General features: G+C 48.6%; 8 protein-coding genes across 8 annotated transcripts; 3 read left to right on the top strand and 5 right to left on the bottom strand.

Moving 5' to 3' along the window:
• Window positions 1–42: 42 nt before the first annotated feature.
• An02g10630 (uncharacterized protein) lies at window positions 43–2,049 on the top strand (the record flags this gene model as incomplete). The annotated part of the gene is made up of 3 exons (XM_059746584.1): window positions 43–66; window positions 219–1,959; window positions 2,024–2,049. 3 exons carry the CDS (start codon window positions 43–45, stop codon window positions 2,047–2,049), a joined length of 1,791 nt encoding a protein of 596 aa, XP_059603492.1.
• Window positions 2,050–2,565: 516 nt separating this feature from the next.
• On the bottom strand, window positions 2,566–5,168 carry An02g10620 (hypothetical protein; the record flags this gene model as incomplete). The annotated part of the gene is made up of 4 exons (XM_001400154.3): window positions 2,566–3,060; window positions 3,118–3,146; window positions 3,211–4,981; window positions 5,052–5,168. The coding sequence occupies 4 exons, from the start codon at window positions 5,166–5,168 to the stop codon at window positions 2,566–2,568; spliced, it is 2,412 nt and encodes an 803-aa protein (XP_001400191.1).
• Window positions 5,169–5,679: 511 nt separating this feature from the next.
• Window positions 5,680–7,706, top strand: An02g10610 (uncharacterized protein; the record flags this gene model as incomplete). The annotated part of the gene is made up of 8 exons (XM_001400153.1): window positions 5,680–5,748; window positions 5,809–6,026; window positions 6,088–6,245; window positions 6,317–6,338; window positions 6,396–6,492; window positions 6,547–7,072; window positions 7,135–7,264; window positions 7,331–7,706. The coding sequence occupies 8 exons, from the start codon at window positions 5,680–5,682 to the stop codon at window positions 7,704–7,706; spliced, it is 1,596 nt and encodes a 531-aa protein (XP_001400190.1).
• A 1,171-nt stretch (window positions 7,707–8,877) lies between these two features.
• On the bottom strand, window positions 8,878–9,198 carry An02g10600 (hypothetical protein; the record flags this gene model as incomplete). Its single annotated transcript, XM_059746583.1, has 2 exons — window positions 8,878–8,985; window positions 9,100–9,198. The coding sequence occupies 2 exons, from the start codon at window positions 9,196–9,198 to the stop codon at window positions 8,878–8,880; spliced, it is 207 nt and encodes a 68-aa protein (XP_059603491.1).
• Window positions 9,199–9,506: 308 nt separating this feature from the next.
• An02g10590 (hypothetical protein) lies at window positions 9,507–9,742 on the bottom strand (the record flags this gene model as incomplete). The annotated part of the gene is made up of 2 exons (XM_059746582.1): window positions 9,507–9,660; window positions 9,705–9,742. The coding sequence occupies 2 exons, from the start codon at window positions 9,740–9,742 to the stop codon at window positions 9,507–9,509; spliced, it is 192 nt and encodes a 63-aa protein (XP_059603490.1).
• A 136-nt stretch (window positions 9,743–9,878) lies between these two features.
• Window positions 9,879–12,320, top strand: An02g10580 (uncharacterized protein; the record flags this gene model as incomplete). Its single annotated transcript, XM_059746581.1, has 1 exon — window positions 9,879–12,320. The coding sequence occupies one exon, from the start codon at window positions 9,879–9,881 to the stop codon at window positions 12,318–12,320; it is 2,442 nt and encodes an 813-aa protein (XP_059603489.1).
• A 1,585-nt stretch (window positions 12,321–13,905) lies between these two features.
• Window positions 13,906–14,579, bottom strand: An02g10570 (uncharacterized protein; the record flags this gene model as incomplete). Its single annotated transcript, XM_059746580.1, has 2 exons — window positions 13,906–14,020; window positions 14,467–14,579. The coding sequence occupies 2 exons, from the start codon at window positions 14,577–14,579 to the stop codon at window positions 13,906–13,908; spliced, it is 228 nt and encodes a 75-aa protein (XP_059603488.1).
• A 620-nt stretch (window positions 14,580–15,199) lies between these two features.
• Window positions 15,200–16,261, bottom strand: An02g10560 (uncharacterized protein; the record flags this gene model as incomplete). Its single annotated transcript, XM_001400148.3, has 1 exon — window positions 15,200–16,261. One exon carries the CDS (start codon window positions 16,259–16,261, stop codon window positions 15,200–15,202), a length of 1,062 nt encoding a protein of 353 aa, XP_001400185.1.
• Between the last annotated feature and the right edge of the window lie 1,650 nt (window positions 16,262–17,911).

Genomic DNA, 17,911 nt, shown 5'->3' with positions numbered 1-17,911 from the left:
AAGGGCCTGGGCCGTGGAATAAGGAATTTGGCGTAAAGCTAAATGATTAACACACAGATACAAGAAGTAAGATCCCATGTGGATTCCATGTCCCTGTGACTGAACTTAGACTTTGAACCTGGCCCCGCTTGGCCATTGCGTGTGAAAAACGACTATAATTTACATGGCAGTAAAAGAACGGACACTCGATTATGGCTAACTTTTAACATTCTGCATAGATAAAACCAGAAAGGGTCAGCGGGTGTGGTTTCCTCCTACACTCTGTTAGTGGAATGAAGAATATTGGTCAACTCTTCCCACGATCTGCTTATTACTTGAGAGCTGCTACAACCTTGATGATGAATTTCCTAGGTGACTTCTTTGATACGGTGGGGTATGCTGCTACATCTGCGTCTAGGTTTATGGTGGACAATATTGGTCATGCAGACAGTATCATCGAATCTGCGACCCACATCTTCCAAAAGGCTGGTGAACATTCAGTTCGCGGGCTTATTGACGCGGTGTTGAGACGCTCCCAGACACTATTAAGCCCAGAACTTCTTCTGGAAACTTTGACGAAGCTTGTTGTCAGAATAACTGAGCAGGTGGACAAAGAACCCGTGTTCAGACTGCTCCAAGACGCATCCAAATGCTTATTCAAATTACTGAGTTCCATTCTTGACAAGGTCAATCCAGAATCGCTTCTTGGGACTGTGAAGGAGCTCACAGCAGCAACCGTGAACGCAATAATTGCTAAGGTGGGATTACTTCGGATCATACGCGAAGGCATATCCAGCAACGATGTCACTTTGACAACCCTGGGAGTCATTTGGAACAATTGCGGCGATTTGGCGAATTTTTTGGTTGACCTTATCGAACCTGCCAAGTGCTATTTCCCAGCAAACTATATTCCAGCAGACTCAACGACTGAAACAGCAAAAGAAGCACCACCACGTAATGCATACAATGAATTGGACGCATCAGTGCTTATGAATCGACACGCCGTAATCTGTCAGTTTCAGAGGCTTGTAAAATCCTGTGTCTTCATTGTGAAAGGGATGGGCAAAACTGTCAATATCGACGAGCTGGAGAACATTGGTATTACCGATGCAACCACACTCGGAAGCGACGTCAAATCTGACGAATCGAACATCACTGTTGAAAACCCTTCAAAAGAAATATCAACCAATGAAAAGTGGTTGTACGTCAATGGTATTGGCGGAGAGCTCTTTTGGCTGCGCCTTGCTTGTAAAAAATTGGCGACGCAATATTCAAGAGAAGTAACAGGGATTTTCAACAGGGGTGATGGCATTCTTTGGGACCTGGTTGAATGTGCAGGCGAGAGAACCGCCCAGAGGAATGGCACCACAAGAGAACAGAAGAAACTGATCCAGAGAACCAAGAGCAGCCGGATGGCTCAAAAGTCATTGGTAAAGGAGTTGGACTCGGCCTTGAAGGATGAAACTGAGCCTAGACATATCGTGATGATAGCCCATTCTCAAGGCTGTCTACTTCTTCGTCTGGCGTTGGAAGAGATATTGAATGGGTCATACGAGACAACAGACACTGAAATCCGTGAAAAAATGGCGGGCCACCTTTGCGTATTCACATTCGGAAACCCGAGCGTCGACTGGAAGTGGGAGATGAACGAACACGCTATTGAGAAGCTCCAGCGTGACGGTCAGGATTTGGAAAATCTCACGAATCTCAGTTCGCACGTCTTCCTCACCGAGCATTTTGCAAACAAAAGGGACTTTGTAGCGAAACTTGGGGTGTTGAATGACAATAAGCCAGAGCATAGTGGCTATGCGCCCGATTCTATCTTCATCAACGAAAAAGAAGACTGGGCTGGCGGCCATCTCTTTGGGTCACAGTACAGTCTTGACCCAGATGACTACACAACTGCTGGAGGCAATTTGAACGGCAAGTCCTCCTGGTTGCTCAATTGTATAGAAGGGAAATATAAGGGGGATGTGCTAAGTAAGCTTCTCACACTGGTCATCACCTGCATTACTGAGTCCAGGCTAACCCTCTGTTCGTGCAGAACACCGCACGCCCAGTCCTATGTAAGCTATCGGTAGGCTTGAGGCATTACTTCTATACTATAAGCCATATTTCGGCTTGATATTCCTTCCAAAAAATTCGGTTGGTTTTTTTGAAGAAAGAAAGCAATGGAAATCTCTGACGTAAATGAAAAGTGTTGTTCTGTTGCGCCTTTTGAAAAGCGAAAAGCTGTATATTCTGGAGGGACAGGCCAAATGGAGCCGATTTACATGCTATTGATACCGAATCTGCTGTTACTTAGCTCTGAGACCTGTATAGAGCTGATCTGTGATGATCTGCACCAATTGGGAAACCACCACAACGGTTGATTTCGGCTAAACGGAAGATGTGATCAAATCGGACTGGATCGGGTGGGCCGGCTTCGGAGCCATAATAAAGAATCATGCACAGAGCATCTTATCTACATCTATCCACTCTCATATAGAGCTCACGCTCGACGCTATGAAACTTATATCATTATTCAGCAAGAAATTCGTATCTGCGGCAAAATAAATCCGTCCAGTCCTGGCTATGGCCAGCCACCTAGTCAAACCTCGCGTAGACTCTCCACGCCAAATCCACCCCCGTAAGCTGACTCAAATCCAGCTCGTCGCCATCCAACAACTGGATAGTCCACTGAGTAAAGACAGTCGGATACGCATGGACCTCGTCCCCAAACGAACCGTCGATATGGATTTCGCCGATTTCGCCATCGGCATCAATGTCATAAGACACTCGGGCAGTCTGCGGCGCACGAGTGAAATGAAAGATCTTACCATCTTGGATATCCGCATACAGACCCGAGGTCGAGAGATTGAGGTTGACGCGGTACACCCCATTCTGGAGACTCTCCGACCGTGGACGCGCGCCCCGGAGATAGGCTACTAGGCCGGCTGCGCGGAAGTGTGACCCGTCTGTGAAGATGCTGGCGAAGCTGGGCTCACTGTCTGGATCGGTGCTTGGAGTGAGGGTGAAACTGGCGCTGTGGGTCTCGCTTTGGAGGCCGGAGAGTAATAGTTGGCCGTAATTGGATGGAAGCTGTAGCTTTGTCAGAAATACTATGTCGGCCCTTGGATAGGAGGCGGTAGAACTTACGTCGTTGGATGACACAGTTTGTGTGAGTACTGGGGATGAAGTTGTCAGTGGGTTTTGGCGAAGGTGGAAGAATATTTGCAGGCGCCTACTTACACTGCAGGATTCGGTCGTACTTGGAGTTGACGGCATTCATCGCTTCATCAATGAGATACACATCACTGCGAAATTGGGCTGTGGTCTTTTGTGAGTCCAGCACTAAAGGGCTGTCTTCCAGCGCCCAGTATTTGTATGCCCATGCCATATTGCGCATCTCCATAGCCACCGAGGTTTGCATGAACAGATAGGAATTGTAGAACTTCGCTTCGGCTGTAGCATACAGCTCTTCTTCACCGGTATACTTGGCAATCAGCTCTTGCAGCTCTTTGATATCCTTCTGACTGGTAATCACTTCCATCTCTGCCAGCACATATTCCTGTCCTGCCTTGGTGGCTTGAGCATCCGCCTGAGCCAGCGCCTTCCCGTTAATGCTATATTTCTGAACAGCCAACCGGTAAGCAGCAGCGTTTGGGATGGAATGGGCGACCGCAAATTCCAGCTGCGCAACAGAGCTCACGTTCCAAGAATCCCATGCAGCTAACGTGATGATCAGGTTCGCATCGGCATCTCCTTGGCTGGTGCCGGAAATACCGTCCACCGATGGAATCGCCGCATTTGGATCAGTTTCCAATTCCTTGATCGCCGCAGCGACTGTAACCATAGAGAAATACAGATTTTCCAGAGGACCCATGCACTCCGTAAGCTTCTGCAAAGTATCGGCGGAGATGCGTCGATCCTCTGCAGCAGTGATCTTCTCTGCTTCTTTCACTTTATCGATGATGTCCTTTGCGCCATCTATTGCTTTCAGCACATCGTCCAGGGCGGAAGCTGCAGAGATACCGTACAACTTTTCGCCGAATGTTAGGATCCCAGACAAAAGGCCATACACGCCAAGGAACGCTTGCTTTTCTTCCCAGGCTACCAGGGCGTCCTCAAACTTTTTCCGGGCGGACTCCAACTCCTGGCGGCCCGAGGTGACCAGATTATAGCAGCTGTCTCGAGTGACACAGGCATCAGAGTACTTGTCGGAGGCCAAATCTCGAGCCTGCTCACGCAAGGCTTGTTGATTGATGGCTTGCTGGAGCATGGTGGTCCAAGCCGCCTTGTGATCGTCGACACTGGCCTTTTCATCGTGAAAACGCTCGTACTGCGTCTGAAATGCCTCCAGGGCATTGATGGCATCCTCTACAGTTTGGCGGTACTGGCTAATAGTCAAAGCAGGAGCATACGAGGTGTCAGGACCGGTCATGGCCTGGGCAGCTAATTGCTGGCCCAGGGAAACTGCCTGCGTATTGAGCGCCGGGTAAAGCGCGGGACGGGCCGTTGCGGTAGCCACGTAGGCACACAATGACATAGCGATGGAAGGCTTCTGCCAGAATAGCGCTTGTGCAATCCGTAATTGTGTCGCTAATGAGGCCTCGAAGACCTCATCCGGGAGGTCGAAATATTGCTGGTAGTACGCGACACTGATACTGTCCGTCTGGACGGTGACTGCCGCCCCGACATGATTCGTCCCCGGACCCAATTCCAAACGGATACTCTGCGATGCGTCAGGACTCTGCACCGTCACCGGCTGGTCCAGGATAGAGACATAGATCCGGAGCACACAGCCCGTGTATTGGGCAGGGTTAACCTTGAGAGTCACGGGGCCGTCGGCAGTCAGGACCCGCGCAGCCAGGACTAACATACTGTCCGTGGTGGACGAAAGGGTCGTTTCTGCAGAGTCGAATGCCAGAACATCTGTGTACTTGTACATTACTGAGACCTTGTCCAGGGAATTGACGATATCAGCAGAGGTCATATACACTTTTCGCTGATAGCCAGTATCCTATCGTCCACGCAGCACCTCCATCGTTAGCACTGCCCACCATATCTAGAGCATGAATGTCAGGACCTACTCCGTCTTTCATTCCAGTATCTTCTTTCACCGGCACTGCCGAGACCACGTCTGAGAGAGCATACTGGTTCAGCCACTCCGCCGGGTAAGTTGGCTGGGGTTCGTATGTGCTGGACATCATTACCTTTGTTGCCCGAGAAGCTGAGGATTAGTGAGTCCCCATGTATGAAGCGGGAAATCCAGTTGTCGTGCTTTATACAGATGGGCAGGGATGTAAATCTCAGCATAGCGCCACTGGCTTAGCTCAAATCCCGAGAAGATGCATTAGTACATCGACTAGCACCTGCTCAGTAGATTGAGGGTTTTTGGGCAGCAAAAATGCCTCATACTGGGATGATCCCTGTCATGCTCTGGGTCATTATTTTGCCGCTTGAATATGAAAATGGTGGGCACAATGGGCATGGATGTGCATACTCCGTAGGCTGGCTGGAGTGAACCCCAGCTGAAAGCCTCAGATTACTCTTCTGGCTTATTGAACATCGAGATCAGCCCACATAGGCCAAGCAAGAACGTGACGCGCCGATAGGTACATTAAGGGCCTCATCTTGCCTCTTTGATACAGTTGTTGGCATCAACAACTACCAAATTGTCAAGTATTCTTCTTCTTGCAAACACTCTTACCAATCATCATGAGTGAAACCGAGCTCAGCAAGCGTCTGCAGTCCTTCTTGACTACCGATAAGGGGAGATTCAACGAGGTATTTTATTCGTGATGAGCCGCTCGCTTTGGTGAGGAGAAACTTACAGCCTCCTGTTAGATCACTGCCCTCTCGCAGAAGGCCATCAACGATGGCATGTCCCAACTGTTGAATGATCATCCGGAACTTACTGAAGTCAAGGCTTCCCTGGAGGGCATTGGCTCTCTGGATGCCACACTAAAGACCAGCCAGCTTGCCCTGAACGTTACCGGGCAGCAGAATGCCGTCTCCATGTACTATTGTACCTTGGGGTTAGGGACTGTTAACTTCACCATCCTGTTAGTCCAAGCACGTTTATTTCCATCACATGGCTAACCGTACATGGCTAACTATCAATAGGAATGAAGAGGTTCAAATTACCGATTGGACTATTGCTTGGACTTGTAATCTTGATAAGGAGGTAGTTGATCCAAGTTCTGATGAGTTCAAAGAAGTTCAAACACAGATCATGCAGCCTGGGGACTACTCAATCAGTTCTCTATTCTTTGCTTTCACTAGTAAGAAGAACGGGCTGAACATTTCACAAAGAAGGGAAGGAATTGACTGATAATGTTACGTTTACCTCTAGATGATCATATCATCACTTATGAGTCAGTGATCATTCACTTTATCTTGATCAGCGTTCGTTACTGACAGTAACTCCCCAGCCGCGAACAGAGCACCTTCAACGGCGCCGATCTGTCCGACGAGCAGATGACTTATTTAGGTATTCTCCTGGGTCGTTGGTACACGAACCAGGACAGTGTATGGTAGGACCGCCAGAAGCGCACCCTGGCATATGCCTTACACACGGACCAGCCCGAGACGGTGAACGAGGAGGCACCATCCTTTCCTCCAACATCTCTGAAGCTACAGACATACCCTTATATCGCTCCCAATGAGACGAAGCCTGCGGAGGGTCTTGGGTCGATAGGCGAAAACAACATGCTACTCTACCTTCAAATGACTGACAAGCGACCGTTTCCCGATATCCGCCTCCTTGAGCATTCGGGGAACTACGTCTCCAAGGGCATGAACGGCACGATTATCATCGATCGGGACATCATCTGGGATAGATACCTCTTTCGAGATACTGTCCCCAAGCTGCTATCGCAATTCAATATCCACACGTACGCGTGGGTGGCCAGCGCGAATAATTCGGAGCTCTTTGGAGAGCAATGGTCCATTGCGCTCGGGGACCCGAGCCATTCAAGCGATGCTAGTTTTTATGCGTGGAAGCAAGTCTCGAGTCTTTTAGCTTGGACGTGGACTCCCTCCAACGAGAAGCAGACATATCAGCACACGTACAAGTCTGATGCAGGCTGGAACACTCTTAACATCAAATGTACGTGTGGCTCATTGCTGTCCCGTATTAGAGAGATTCTATTCTTAACACTAGCGGTTCAGGTACCACATCCAACAAACTGAGCGCCATGTCCGGAACTGGCACCATCAATGCGAGTGGGACCACGGGTATCACCGTTGATTGCGAGGCAGCTGCCACTACCTTTCCGATGGTCGGGGGGTACAGGTACACGTGAGTGTATTCTTTCCCACTCTGACTGAATTCCTCACTGGTATCAAGCTGACCGAGTACATCCAGCATCCATGTCACCATTAACTGGCAAACTGACATCACAGTTACCACCACCAACGGTGGTCTGAAGTTCTCTCTTAATCTGCCCGCCGATCTGACCAAGGTCTTTCAGGTGACAGCGGATCCTCTGCAGTGGAATGGTTCAACATCGGGCTTTGACGATAAACTGGAAGCTGTCAAGGCTATATACCAGAAGTTCCAGGACCGGCTCGTGCAGCAATTCCAGAATGATACCTCGTTCGGTGAAGCCGAGAAGAGTCTGGAGAGTGACCTCAACACCTCGGCCCGGTTCGTGATTCCAGGCAAGGGCTCATTGGCTTATGAGAATCCGATTTTCAACAACAATGGGGACCTGATGATTGAGGCCAATTATATAGTGTAGTGTACTCGACACCTTTCTCGTTGTTGAGCAGGCGTCCAGCAATAGCGAGCCAGGTCTTTAGTATACCTGGGATGCGTGTTTGATGTTAGTTGGTCCACCAAAGAGCCCCTTAAGGCTTGTCTTGCTAAGATTCCGTCTGCGCATATAAAGTAAGAATTGTTGAGAATAAATATGAAATTTCTAGGAAGATGGATGATAAGTAGACTAACTGTGGTCCAGTTGATGCGGATCCATACATTGAAGGCAATAGAAGAGCAGTGATAGCTAAGTACAGCATAAGAAAGTGTGTATGTATGTTGGGAGAAAGTACACATGGTAGAAGAAAGGCATGTGGTCGAAGATTGATCTGGTCTGGATAATTAAACATTACAACCAGTCCCTTGCTGACTGTTGGCAACGTGTTAGCAGACACCGAAGTACCCCCATTAATCAGTGTGGCAGCCTTCATACACCAGTCAAGCCATGCACCGGCAACCAAGGGAGTAGCCGACCACAAATACTATTTTAGATGAAGATTGCTCGCTGGCAGTGCATACACACGCAACGGGTTCAGGAAATTAGTGTGCGACATTGTCAGATCGGAAATGAGAAACAGCTTAGCTAGGTTCAGAGGAATCATGATGCTGATTGACCTGTTGCACGTGATATCTCAGACTATGTAACCCCAAACAACATCGAAAGTATCCATTTATAGGGTATTTCGGGAATTTCAGAGAATGTCCTTTTAATGTATATATATATTTATATATGATAACTTCAGTCACGTGCATGAGGTTATTCATTATTAGGATTTTCTGAATCACACTAATTTCTGAACCCGTCGTGTGTTGAGACCCCTGGCATTCCCTCCCCCACTTGGTCGGATGAAGGGGCAGCGCGGCAAAAAATATTAGTTCCTGGAAATCTGGTCGAGGTAAAATAGAAGGTTAATCATATTTATAGCGCGGTCAATGATTGACGAGTAATGGCGGGATCTTGGAATGGGGCCTGTCAGACTGTCAGAAATGGAATCGTATTGCTGTGCCGCTGCCACTTTTAGCGGCGGAGGAATTTTTATGCTTTGCTGCGACCGCCACGGAATCTCCCGTTTAATGGATTGGTTTGTGTTTCTTTGTGAGATTCCGAGAATAATTCGGTGGTTTTCAGGGGGATCGTACGATACTAGTCCTATCTAGTACGATGTAGCATGCATTCCATCGCAGTAGTCCCTGGAGACCCCTTGCAGGTGGCCCGACAGGTAGCAGGTGGAAGCTGCAGGTTTCCATGGAGCATCGCAGTACTATCTACTCCGTATCGCGGTGAACTCAATCAATCAATGATGCTAAACCCAGACGGTCACTAGCATCCACCGTTTTAAAATTAAACCCATCCGATCCTCCTCCACTCGAACCACCTGGACCCTTTGGGCTTCTCCTCCTCCACAGTCCACAGTCCACAGTCCACCTTGAGTCCACACAGACACAAGTCCAGTCCTTGAATCGTCGTTTCCCATCGTGCCGGTGATCATTCATCCCATCCATTCATTTTCCATTCCTCTCTCTTCTATCTTCTCTCTCTTCTTCCCCTCTCCTCTCTCCTCTCCTCTATCCCCACCCCTTTCCCATTCTTCTATTTTTCCTTCTTTCTTTTTTCTATTTATTTATTTATTTATTCTATTTTTCTCCATCCTACAGACTAGGGATCTCTCCCAACCTGCACGAAGCAATTTCTATCCCTGTGAAACATGTCTGCAACCTTTAGGGGGTGGAGACACGCGACCCCCCATTATTTGTTCCAATCCCTTCGCCCTTGTCTGCTCCTTCACCAAATCACCAGCATGCAACTGGTCTGTTTGGTGTTCTGATCCTCTCTCCCTTCCTCCACTGTCCCCAGCACTAAACTCACTACTTCTGCGCCGCTACTGCACCTCGTGGATTCTACTTTCTCCAGAATCCGTTGAATGCACCCCTCAGCCCTGGAACAAAAAGAAAATAATACCAGGCTAAAAAAGCATAAAACCTGTTTTGCTTGCCCAACGGGTGGGTGACTGACGCCATTGTATCTTTATTTCTTCTTTTCTACACTTTTCCCTGTCGTCTGCACCTCCAATGCGCATTGCTTTATAAGCCTCGTGGTGAACTGCTGAATCCGCCCTTTCTACAATAAAAAGAAAGAAGAATCTCCTCCCCAGCCATGGCGATGGAGAAGCAGGATCATCAAGTGGTTGCTGGCCAGCATCCGACGCCCATGAAATTTTCCCGGTACCGTTCCGTGAGAAAAGCCGCGGCGAAACAGCCACCACCACCGCCGCAATCCTGCCCCCTGCCCCCGCCGCTGCCCATCCCGCCTGTCGCTGCCGCGCCGCCGTCGCATGACCAGCCAGCACTCCCCAATGGCTCCAGCACCGTTCAGAGGAGCATGTCGCGCTACCGTCGCAGAGCTCCTACTGCGCAATCCGCCGATGCCGATGCACAACCTCCCGTCCCAGCCCCTCCCCCGGCGTATAAAGCGCAAGCCGACGCCAGTGTCAATGGAGGTCCTGTTCACCCGCACTTTCAGGACTCAGAGGGCGCCGAGATGGTGCGAATGCGAAACAAGCTTGCCAGCAAACTGGCCGCGCGGGAGAAGCGGCAACAGGAGAAACCGGAGGATGATGAGGCAGAGCGCGAAAGACATCGACAGAATGCGATGGATCGGCTGACAGGCGGCGAAGCGAAGTCAGTGTCTACAACTCATTCAAAACCTGCGTCGCGCGACAGGTCAGCCGACAAAGCGGAGGAGCATGCGGTTCGTCGTCCTCATAAGGAATCGCAGCATCGGAAACCCCAAACTGGATCCGCTTCGGCGAGTCGTCGCGCGAGCATGGAGCCGAGGCGTCAGTCGGTCAGTGATGCAGCCAACCCAGCGCATCGCAGAGGAAGTGTACATGGCGATGCATCAGCAGTCCCTGCGATTGATACTACGGTGCCCACTCAGTTCCCTGGAATTGATGCGCCTGTATCGGCTGTCAATGCGCGCGAGCGGCGGGTGCTGGTCCACTACCGGAAATCCTCTACGCGCATCTGCGTTACTCCCTCCACCTCCGCTCGAGACGTCGTCGCGACTGCATTGAAGCAGATGGATGCCGGGGTAGACCCAGAAAAGTTCATCCTGATGGAGTCGTTCGCTGAGCTGGGGCTGGAACGGCCCTTGCGCCGCTACGAATATGTGCGGGATGTGCTGAATTCGTGGACTCACGACGAACAGAACACATTGATTGTTGTGCCTGCAGCCAGCCTGGATGCGCTTACCCTGCTCGACGCGCGGAACGTGTCACTCGGACCACCGGCGGATGTGACCTTCTACATGTACTACTCGCAGCGGCCTCGCAAGTGGGATAAACGCTATGTGACGCTCCGGTCCGACGGCCAAGTGACGGTCTCCAAGAAGGAGAATGCCCAAGATCCAACCAACGCTTGCCATCTTTCTGATTTCGACATCTACTCCCCTACGGCCAGCTACCTCGCGAACAATGTCAAGCCGCCCAAAAAGTTCTGCCAGGCTGTCAAGAGCCAGCAAAAATCCAACATGTTCCTCTCTACGGAGAATTTTGTCCATTTCTTCTCGACCAATGACCGCGAGATCGCCGATGGCTGGTACCGGGCCGTCCAAACCTGGCGCAGCTGGTACCTGGTGACGAAGCTGGGGGCAGGCCAGCCAGCGGAAGCAGAAGCCATGCAGCCGGACGAGACCCCATTCAAGCCCTTGCTGAACCCCTTTGAGGAGCCAGCCAACGAGGTAAAACCGTCGCCACCCGCGCCGGAGCGGAGCAAATCCATGAAGACCAAGGAACTCTTCTCGCACAAAAAGAGCACCCGCGAGCGCGGGCCTCCACCCACGTCCTTCCCCAAGCTTCTCACCGGCGATTCCGACCTCGCGACAGGCTCATCCTCGGATGAAGCCCCATTCTCAGCATCCGGCCTTCTCGGCCGAACCTACACCATGCGCCAACGCGCATTGAAGGAGCGCGAAGAGCAAGAGAAACGAGACAACGAAGAACTGATCAAACAAGGCCTGATCGGCACCATGGGCTCCCGCCACCCCAGCCGCACCAACACCATGACATCCAGTCACGGCCCAGACCCCAACCTCCCACGACGCACGCAATCCATGAAAAACAAACCCCTCGTCGACCTAACCCCCGTCTACCAAGAGCCCCCGCAACACATCCGGAAAGGCCGCGGCATCGCCGTCGAACCAGGCCTGCCCCTTATCGACGCCGCCACGGGGCCCGAAGCCCCAGGCGGAATTCAAATACCCTCCGCCACCACCTGGCGACGACCGCAGGTGCCGCCTGAACCGCCCATGCCGGAGGTCCGCACTCGCAATCGGTCCAACACTGCCCGCAGTGTCAACAACCAACAGCGGTACCATCATACCGCTCCGACCACGCCAACAGACGGAGAGAATCTGCGCAGCCAAGACGGCCCGTTCATCCCTAACAGTCTGTTGGCACGAACTACACCGCACCAAAATATACAAGGATCTCCGGTCGGCCATGGCGTGGCAACGGGGGATCGCAATGCCGCGAAACCGATGTTGGATATGTCGCCGGACAACCCGTTCGCAGAGGGGAGTTTGTTACGGGGATTGTGAGGTTTTGATTATACAGCATGTAAGCTGATTTACGATTACGATCGCATTGGACTTGAGCAGGGCGTTTAGTTTCTTTGTTTGTTTGTTTTTTCTTCGTATTGTTTGTGTTGGCTTGGCTTACTTTGTCATTGGTAGTGACACTTCTTTTTTCCCTCTTATTTCCTTTTCTAGTTACTTTACTTTCTACCCCTATTCCCACTTTGTTTGTCTGTTGTATGTTTGTTTGCTTCCTTCGTGGTAGTCACGTGAGGCGATTCATACTGTTCCCCCCATTTGAGCGTGTGCATTTAGCAAAAGTAGAGATACCTTACTTTGAAGCTTTGGCATAAGCTATTGATCTTATGCCGGTGACGGCATACATACACTTTCTTTATCTCTTGTAAGAATGTAAATCGCCTACAGACGTATCTCAAAATTCCCATGAAGAGACAACTGCGGGGAAAAACAAGGGAATCCGATAACTATCTCAGGAAACCACAAGTTCTTTCCATGCCTTGCTAGTACTTGATTAACTAGAAAAAGAAACAAATAATTATCGATTTACAGCGAGTCAAGTGAATTTAGCCACTGACCATGCATGCAGACTGTACCTCATTGTATGAACTAAATAAAATCAGTTCACTTTGAATGACTGCTAAGTTAGTATATATATTAAAGTATACAAATAAGTACTCAGATAATAAATAAGTAGGGAGAACCCCACGTCCATCCGCAAACTGTCCCCTATCCTATTCTCTCCCCTGCCACTGCATTAGCGTTCATAAACAGATAAAATAAAGGGACACCACATACCACAACCAAATACCCTATCACCCGATGAATCACCCCAAAACCTAGGATCCCATGAACAGGACCTGTGCAGTCCGAAATGCCCAACGCATACATTGAAGGAAGCAGAATCAGCTTAGAGACAGATAGAAAGGCAGACAGATATTCATAAAGCCGAGGAAATACAATAAATGATATAATAATAGGGAATGATGAACATTGAGGATCATTAGCAGGACACATAGTACTCGTCCATTCTTTGGTTCTCAAACCATCGTCCACGCTACTATTTCGCAAGTTTATTTCAAGGATTGGAAGGGAAGAGGTCATCGGAGATGCTGGACGTAGTGTACTTGAAAGCTTTACCTATGATGGAACACACTGGATTAAGCAGGACATGGTGGAAAGGCAAAGGATAGCTCGGGAGTAGAAGGCGCGCCAGATGTTTCTTGCTTGAGGAAAGAACGCACCGAAACATAGTCTCGGAGTTCAGAGTCGCGTAGGTGTTGCTGTAAGCACGCTCCTCGAGTGGATTGTAGTTTGAGGTTTCTTGGGGCGTTGGTTTGACACCTTCACCAACCCCAACTCACTCACGTAGTCCGTGAGGAGCTTTGTCCAACGTTCTATTCACCTTCGATCATCATCCATGCGATCAGTTTGCAAGTTGTAGAAAGATGTCTTCACCCGGGAGGTCCTGGATGCTGCAGAATGGAGGTCGACTGAGCCCACTGCAACGACCATGATATATCATGTATGGTCATCTGACATCCGGGAATGCTGCGCTGACATCCACATCAGGGTTGATCATTCGGGAGATCTATGAATTCCACTCCCTTCCTTCCTTTCTCAATGATATTTTGTCCCATTCGTAGCGTAGATCCAGTTCCTTGTTCCTGCTGTTGCGGTAGTATGCCGTTTGGTTACTGCATTGCCTAATGTGAGACATGGAATAACCGATTGAGTGAGGAATACACGGTGGTGTCTGTCTACTCATTGCATTGGATAAGGTGTAACAGACGGGGACAGTATAAAGTTGGATAGTAATTCCCGGACATGGAAAGTATTGAATCTCATTGTAAAGATGAAACGAAGCGAAGCGACTTAATTGTTCATGCTCTGCCGGCCTGGGAGGCAAGAAGGAAGCTTCGAGAGCACGATCCTCAAGAGGATCATAGCCTGAGGCTTTTTAGGGTGTTGGTTTGACACCAACTGATACATAGTCCATCAGGAGCTATGTTCAAGCCCATTACGAGTATGGATGAACACATAGCAAATCATCCTATTATTTCTCTCAGACACAAGAACGAGATAATTGAATCGGTCGTGTTTATCTAATGGAGGAGGCACATAGGTAGTGTTGATGGCAAGAAAACAGAACCTGAACTTGTGCTGAGTCATTGGACACAAACAGTCGAAGAGCAGCTTGGACCATGCTACTCTGGAGCGCTTCGTGATTCGTTTCCGCCGTCTCTCATTTGGTGTTGTTTTCATGGTGTTGCATCAGTGAGGCCATTTGTTGAACGAACCTGATACTTCCTGCGAGACGAATACTATGTAGCAGGAGTGTGTATTCGCTGATAGCGTAGGGTGTAATTGCGTGTGAACTTGGGAAGGAAGGGTTGTTTTGGTCACAGGATAGTCTCAATGGAGTAGTTCGAAGTGGACAGGCGACAAAATAGAAGGAGAAGATCTTGTATATAAAGAAATTGTGATATTTTGAATAATTTTATATGTATAATCTTTTGAAGAATGAATATTTTTATTTATCTATATAATATTAATGTCTAGAAAACAGGTGTAACTGTAAGAATTATTATTAATAAATCTAATTGATTTAACTAATAATATTTTTAAATTATTAACAGTAACATTGTCCGGTATAAGTAAAAAATATTTTTAATATAAATTAATATAAACAAACTCTTTCGAGTGAATATAAAATAATCTATATAACATACAGGGTCAGGGGTCTAACAGCAGTGCACAACCACACTTAGTTCTCCATGCTTCCTATTTTATGCAGTAGGAACCATTCGATTGTGACTGATCCTAATAAGTGTGCGATTCTTCCGTTAATTCGACTGCTTGTCAGGCTGCCATCAAGTGCTTTTTCAACAGTTATCCTTCGTGTCCGTCTGGCCATCTTGTCGGCCCAGCAGTAGCCTGACGACTGCTTCGTGTCCACCTTCAGTCGCACAGGATAATGGTGTCCGACCCCAGTTAGCCTTGGAGTCCACCTTAACATCTTGCTGGTCCAGCAGTAATCTGACCACTGCTTCATGTCCGCGCCAGGCTGCATATAATAATGGTGTCCGACCCAAGTTATCCCTCGAGTCTGCCTCAACATCTGGTCGGCCCAGCAGTAGCCTGACTACTGCTTCATGTCCACCTCCAGCCGCAAAGGACAATGGTGTCTGACCCCAGTTAGCCTTCGAGTCTGCCTCAACGTCTTGTCGGTCCAGCAGTAACCTGACCACTGCTTCATGTCCGCGCCAGGCTGCATACAACAATGGTGTCCGACCCAAGTTATCCTTTGAGTCGGCCTCAACATCTTGTCGGTCCAGCAGTAGCCTGACCACCGCTCCATGCCCCGCTCCAGCTGCACAGGATATCGGAGTCAACCCGTCATTATCCTTTAGGTTCGCCTCAACATCTTGGTCCAGCAATAGCCTGACCACTGCTTCATGTCCGTGCCAGGCCGCATATAACAATGGTGTCCGACCCAGGTTATCCTTTGAGTCTGCTTCAACACCTTGATCCAGCAGTAACCTGACCACTGCTTCATATCCACTCCCAGCTGCATAGGATAATGGTGTCCGACCTAGGTTATCCTTTGAGTCTGCTTCAACATCTTGTCGGTCTAGCAGTAGCTTGACCGCCACTTCATATTTTTCAGCCGCATAAGATAACGGTGTCCGGCCACAATTATCCTTCGGGTCTGGCCTGATACTGCCGTTTGCGAGTAGTAGCTTCAGCAATTCGCCGTCCCTCGCGAGTAGATGTAGGATCGTCCTCCCTCCTTCATCCTGAAGCGTGGTATGGTGAAAAGTCAGGGACCGTACAAGCCCAGGAACTGCATATAAGAGAGAGAGCAGGTCAACAGGTGTAAGATATTCGGCGGCAAGCAGGGTAAGTTCGATAGGGAGCTGGGCTCCTACCCTAGACGCTCTCATGATATCGCTTTCGCGAACATACGGAAACAGTAAATACAATTCACACGCCCAACTAATCCTTAGCTGCAACCAAGTTAACTATCTGGATTCCGGTGACGTAGGGTGCTTCTTGATGATAGCTGGAGTTGAAAGTTGAGCGGTGACTAAACGGACTGTACATGTCTGACACTTGGCGGCTTGTTCCCCGCAGGAGCCCTTCTGCCTAAGGCTTCAAGAGCCCGTGAATGGTGTATTAGTAATCAAACAAGCCACCGTCACCCCAGGTCACATTGCTCGCGACAAATTTGGCGGTTTTTGCGTTGTGCTTGACAAACCATGCTTAAAACCGACGCTCTGGTCGCGTTGATTTCTTACGAAATTGCCATGAGATCAGCAGGCGGTCAATGATCGCCAGATTAGTCAGGGAGCTACTGCACACGAACATTAGGTTCTTTCTTAGTTAATCCATAGCATACATAGAGGCCCTGCCATCAACTAAGTAAGGAATCAGCTGTGAAATACTATATCTTTTCAATTACAGCCTGTGCGTAGTATAAAAGATTATAGTTAAGTCACTACTCTAATAAAATAGTTCTAAAATAGAAGAATATTCTTTACAGGTACTTTAGTAGTATTTCCTTCGATTTTTCTTGAATTAATATTGATACTTATATAGTATTTTGATAGGATCTACTTGTCAGGGTAGAAAGCCTGTCAACTAGATAAAGAATCAGTCACGAAGCATTATAGATTCATATAATAAAGACAACGGTAGGCTATATTCACAGAATAGACTGATCCTTGAGGGATCTGTAGCATATTGTAAGGCATCCCAATATTATACACCTTGGAAGGGGGTAGGATCACTGTCGATGACCTCAAACACCAAAACTCAACTCAACATCTCACCAACAAACAACAACAACAACCTCCACCATGCACCATCAATCCACGAGCAAGGATCCCCCCAGTTCATCTATCAGATCGCACCTGTCAGAAAAGGCCACTTTGCCCTTGCAGCCACCGTAGACTTGACCGCATCGACTGCTGCAGCGTGTTCCGTCCGTCCTGTGTCCCCGACAGGGATGGCAGCGCCACACGACAAACAAATGTCTCAGACGCGGAGAATTGCAGCGTGTCTGTGCCCAGTGACAGCTTGGCTAGCTTAAATGCAGAATTTGAGCCATCATTTTTCTCTGTTGCATTGGGGATTGTGCGTTTAATTAATCAGTATGTGGTGAGTTGTTTGTTTCGCTTGGGTGGCAATGGCAATGTGCATAGTAATGTGGGTATGTAGTAGATTCTTCGGGGCAAAATACCGAGGAATCCTGATTGTTCCACAATTGAGTTTAGGTGCGGTCCGTAGGATGGTATGTTATGTTTGTTTGTTTGTTGTCTAGGCTCTTTTTTTTTATGGGGTGGCATTTTTGCTTTTTGTATGGGGATGGGATGGGGAATGTCAAAGGGGGAGTGACGGAATTAAGGATCAAGTAGGGTGATAGTAATTTCATCATTAAACTGCCCCTTCTAGTGACTCCTGTTGTTGACATTCTTAATTCGAGACGCTTCATATTTTCTACAGACATTCTACACAAATCTCTCAAACAAATTATGTCTCAATATGTATATATTAAATCGCAATATAAAACATTACGAATTAACGTAATTAGC

The sequence above is a fragment of the Aspergillus niger genome (assembly GCF_000002855.4).
Source record: "Aspergillus niger supercontig An02".
NCBI lineage: Eukaryota > Fungi > Ascomycota > Eurotiomycetes > Eurotiales > Aspergillaceae > Aspergillus > Aspergillus niger.
Note: the sequence above shows the minus strand (reverse complement) of the source record. Positions and strands in the feature narration are given on the sequence as shown.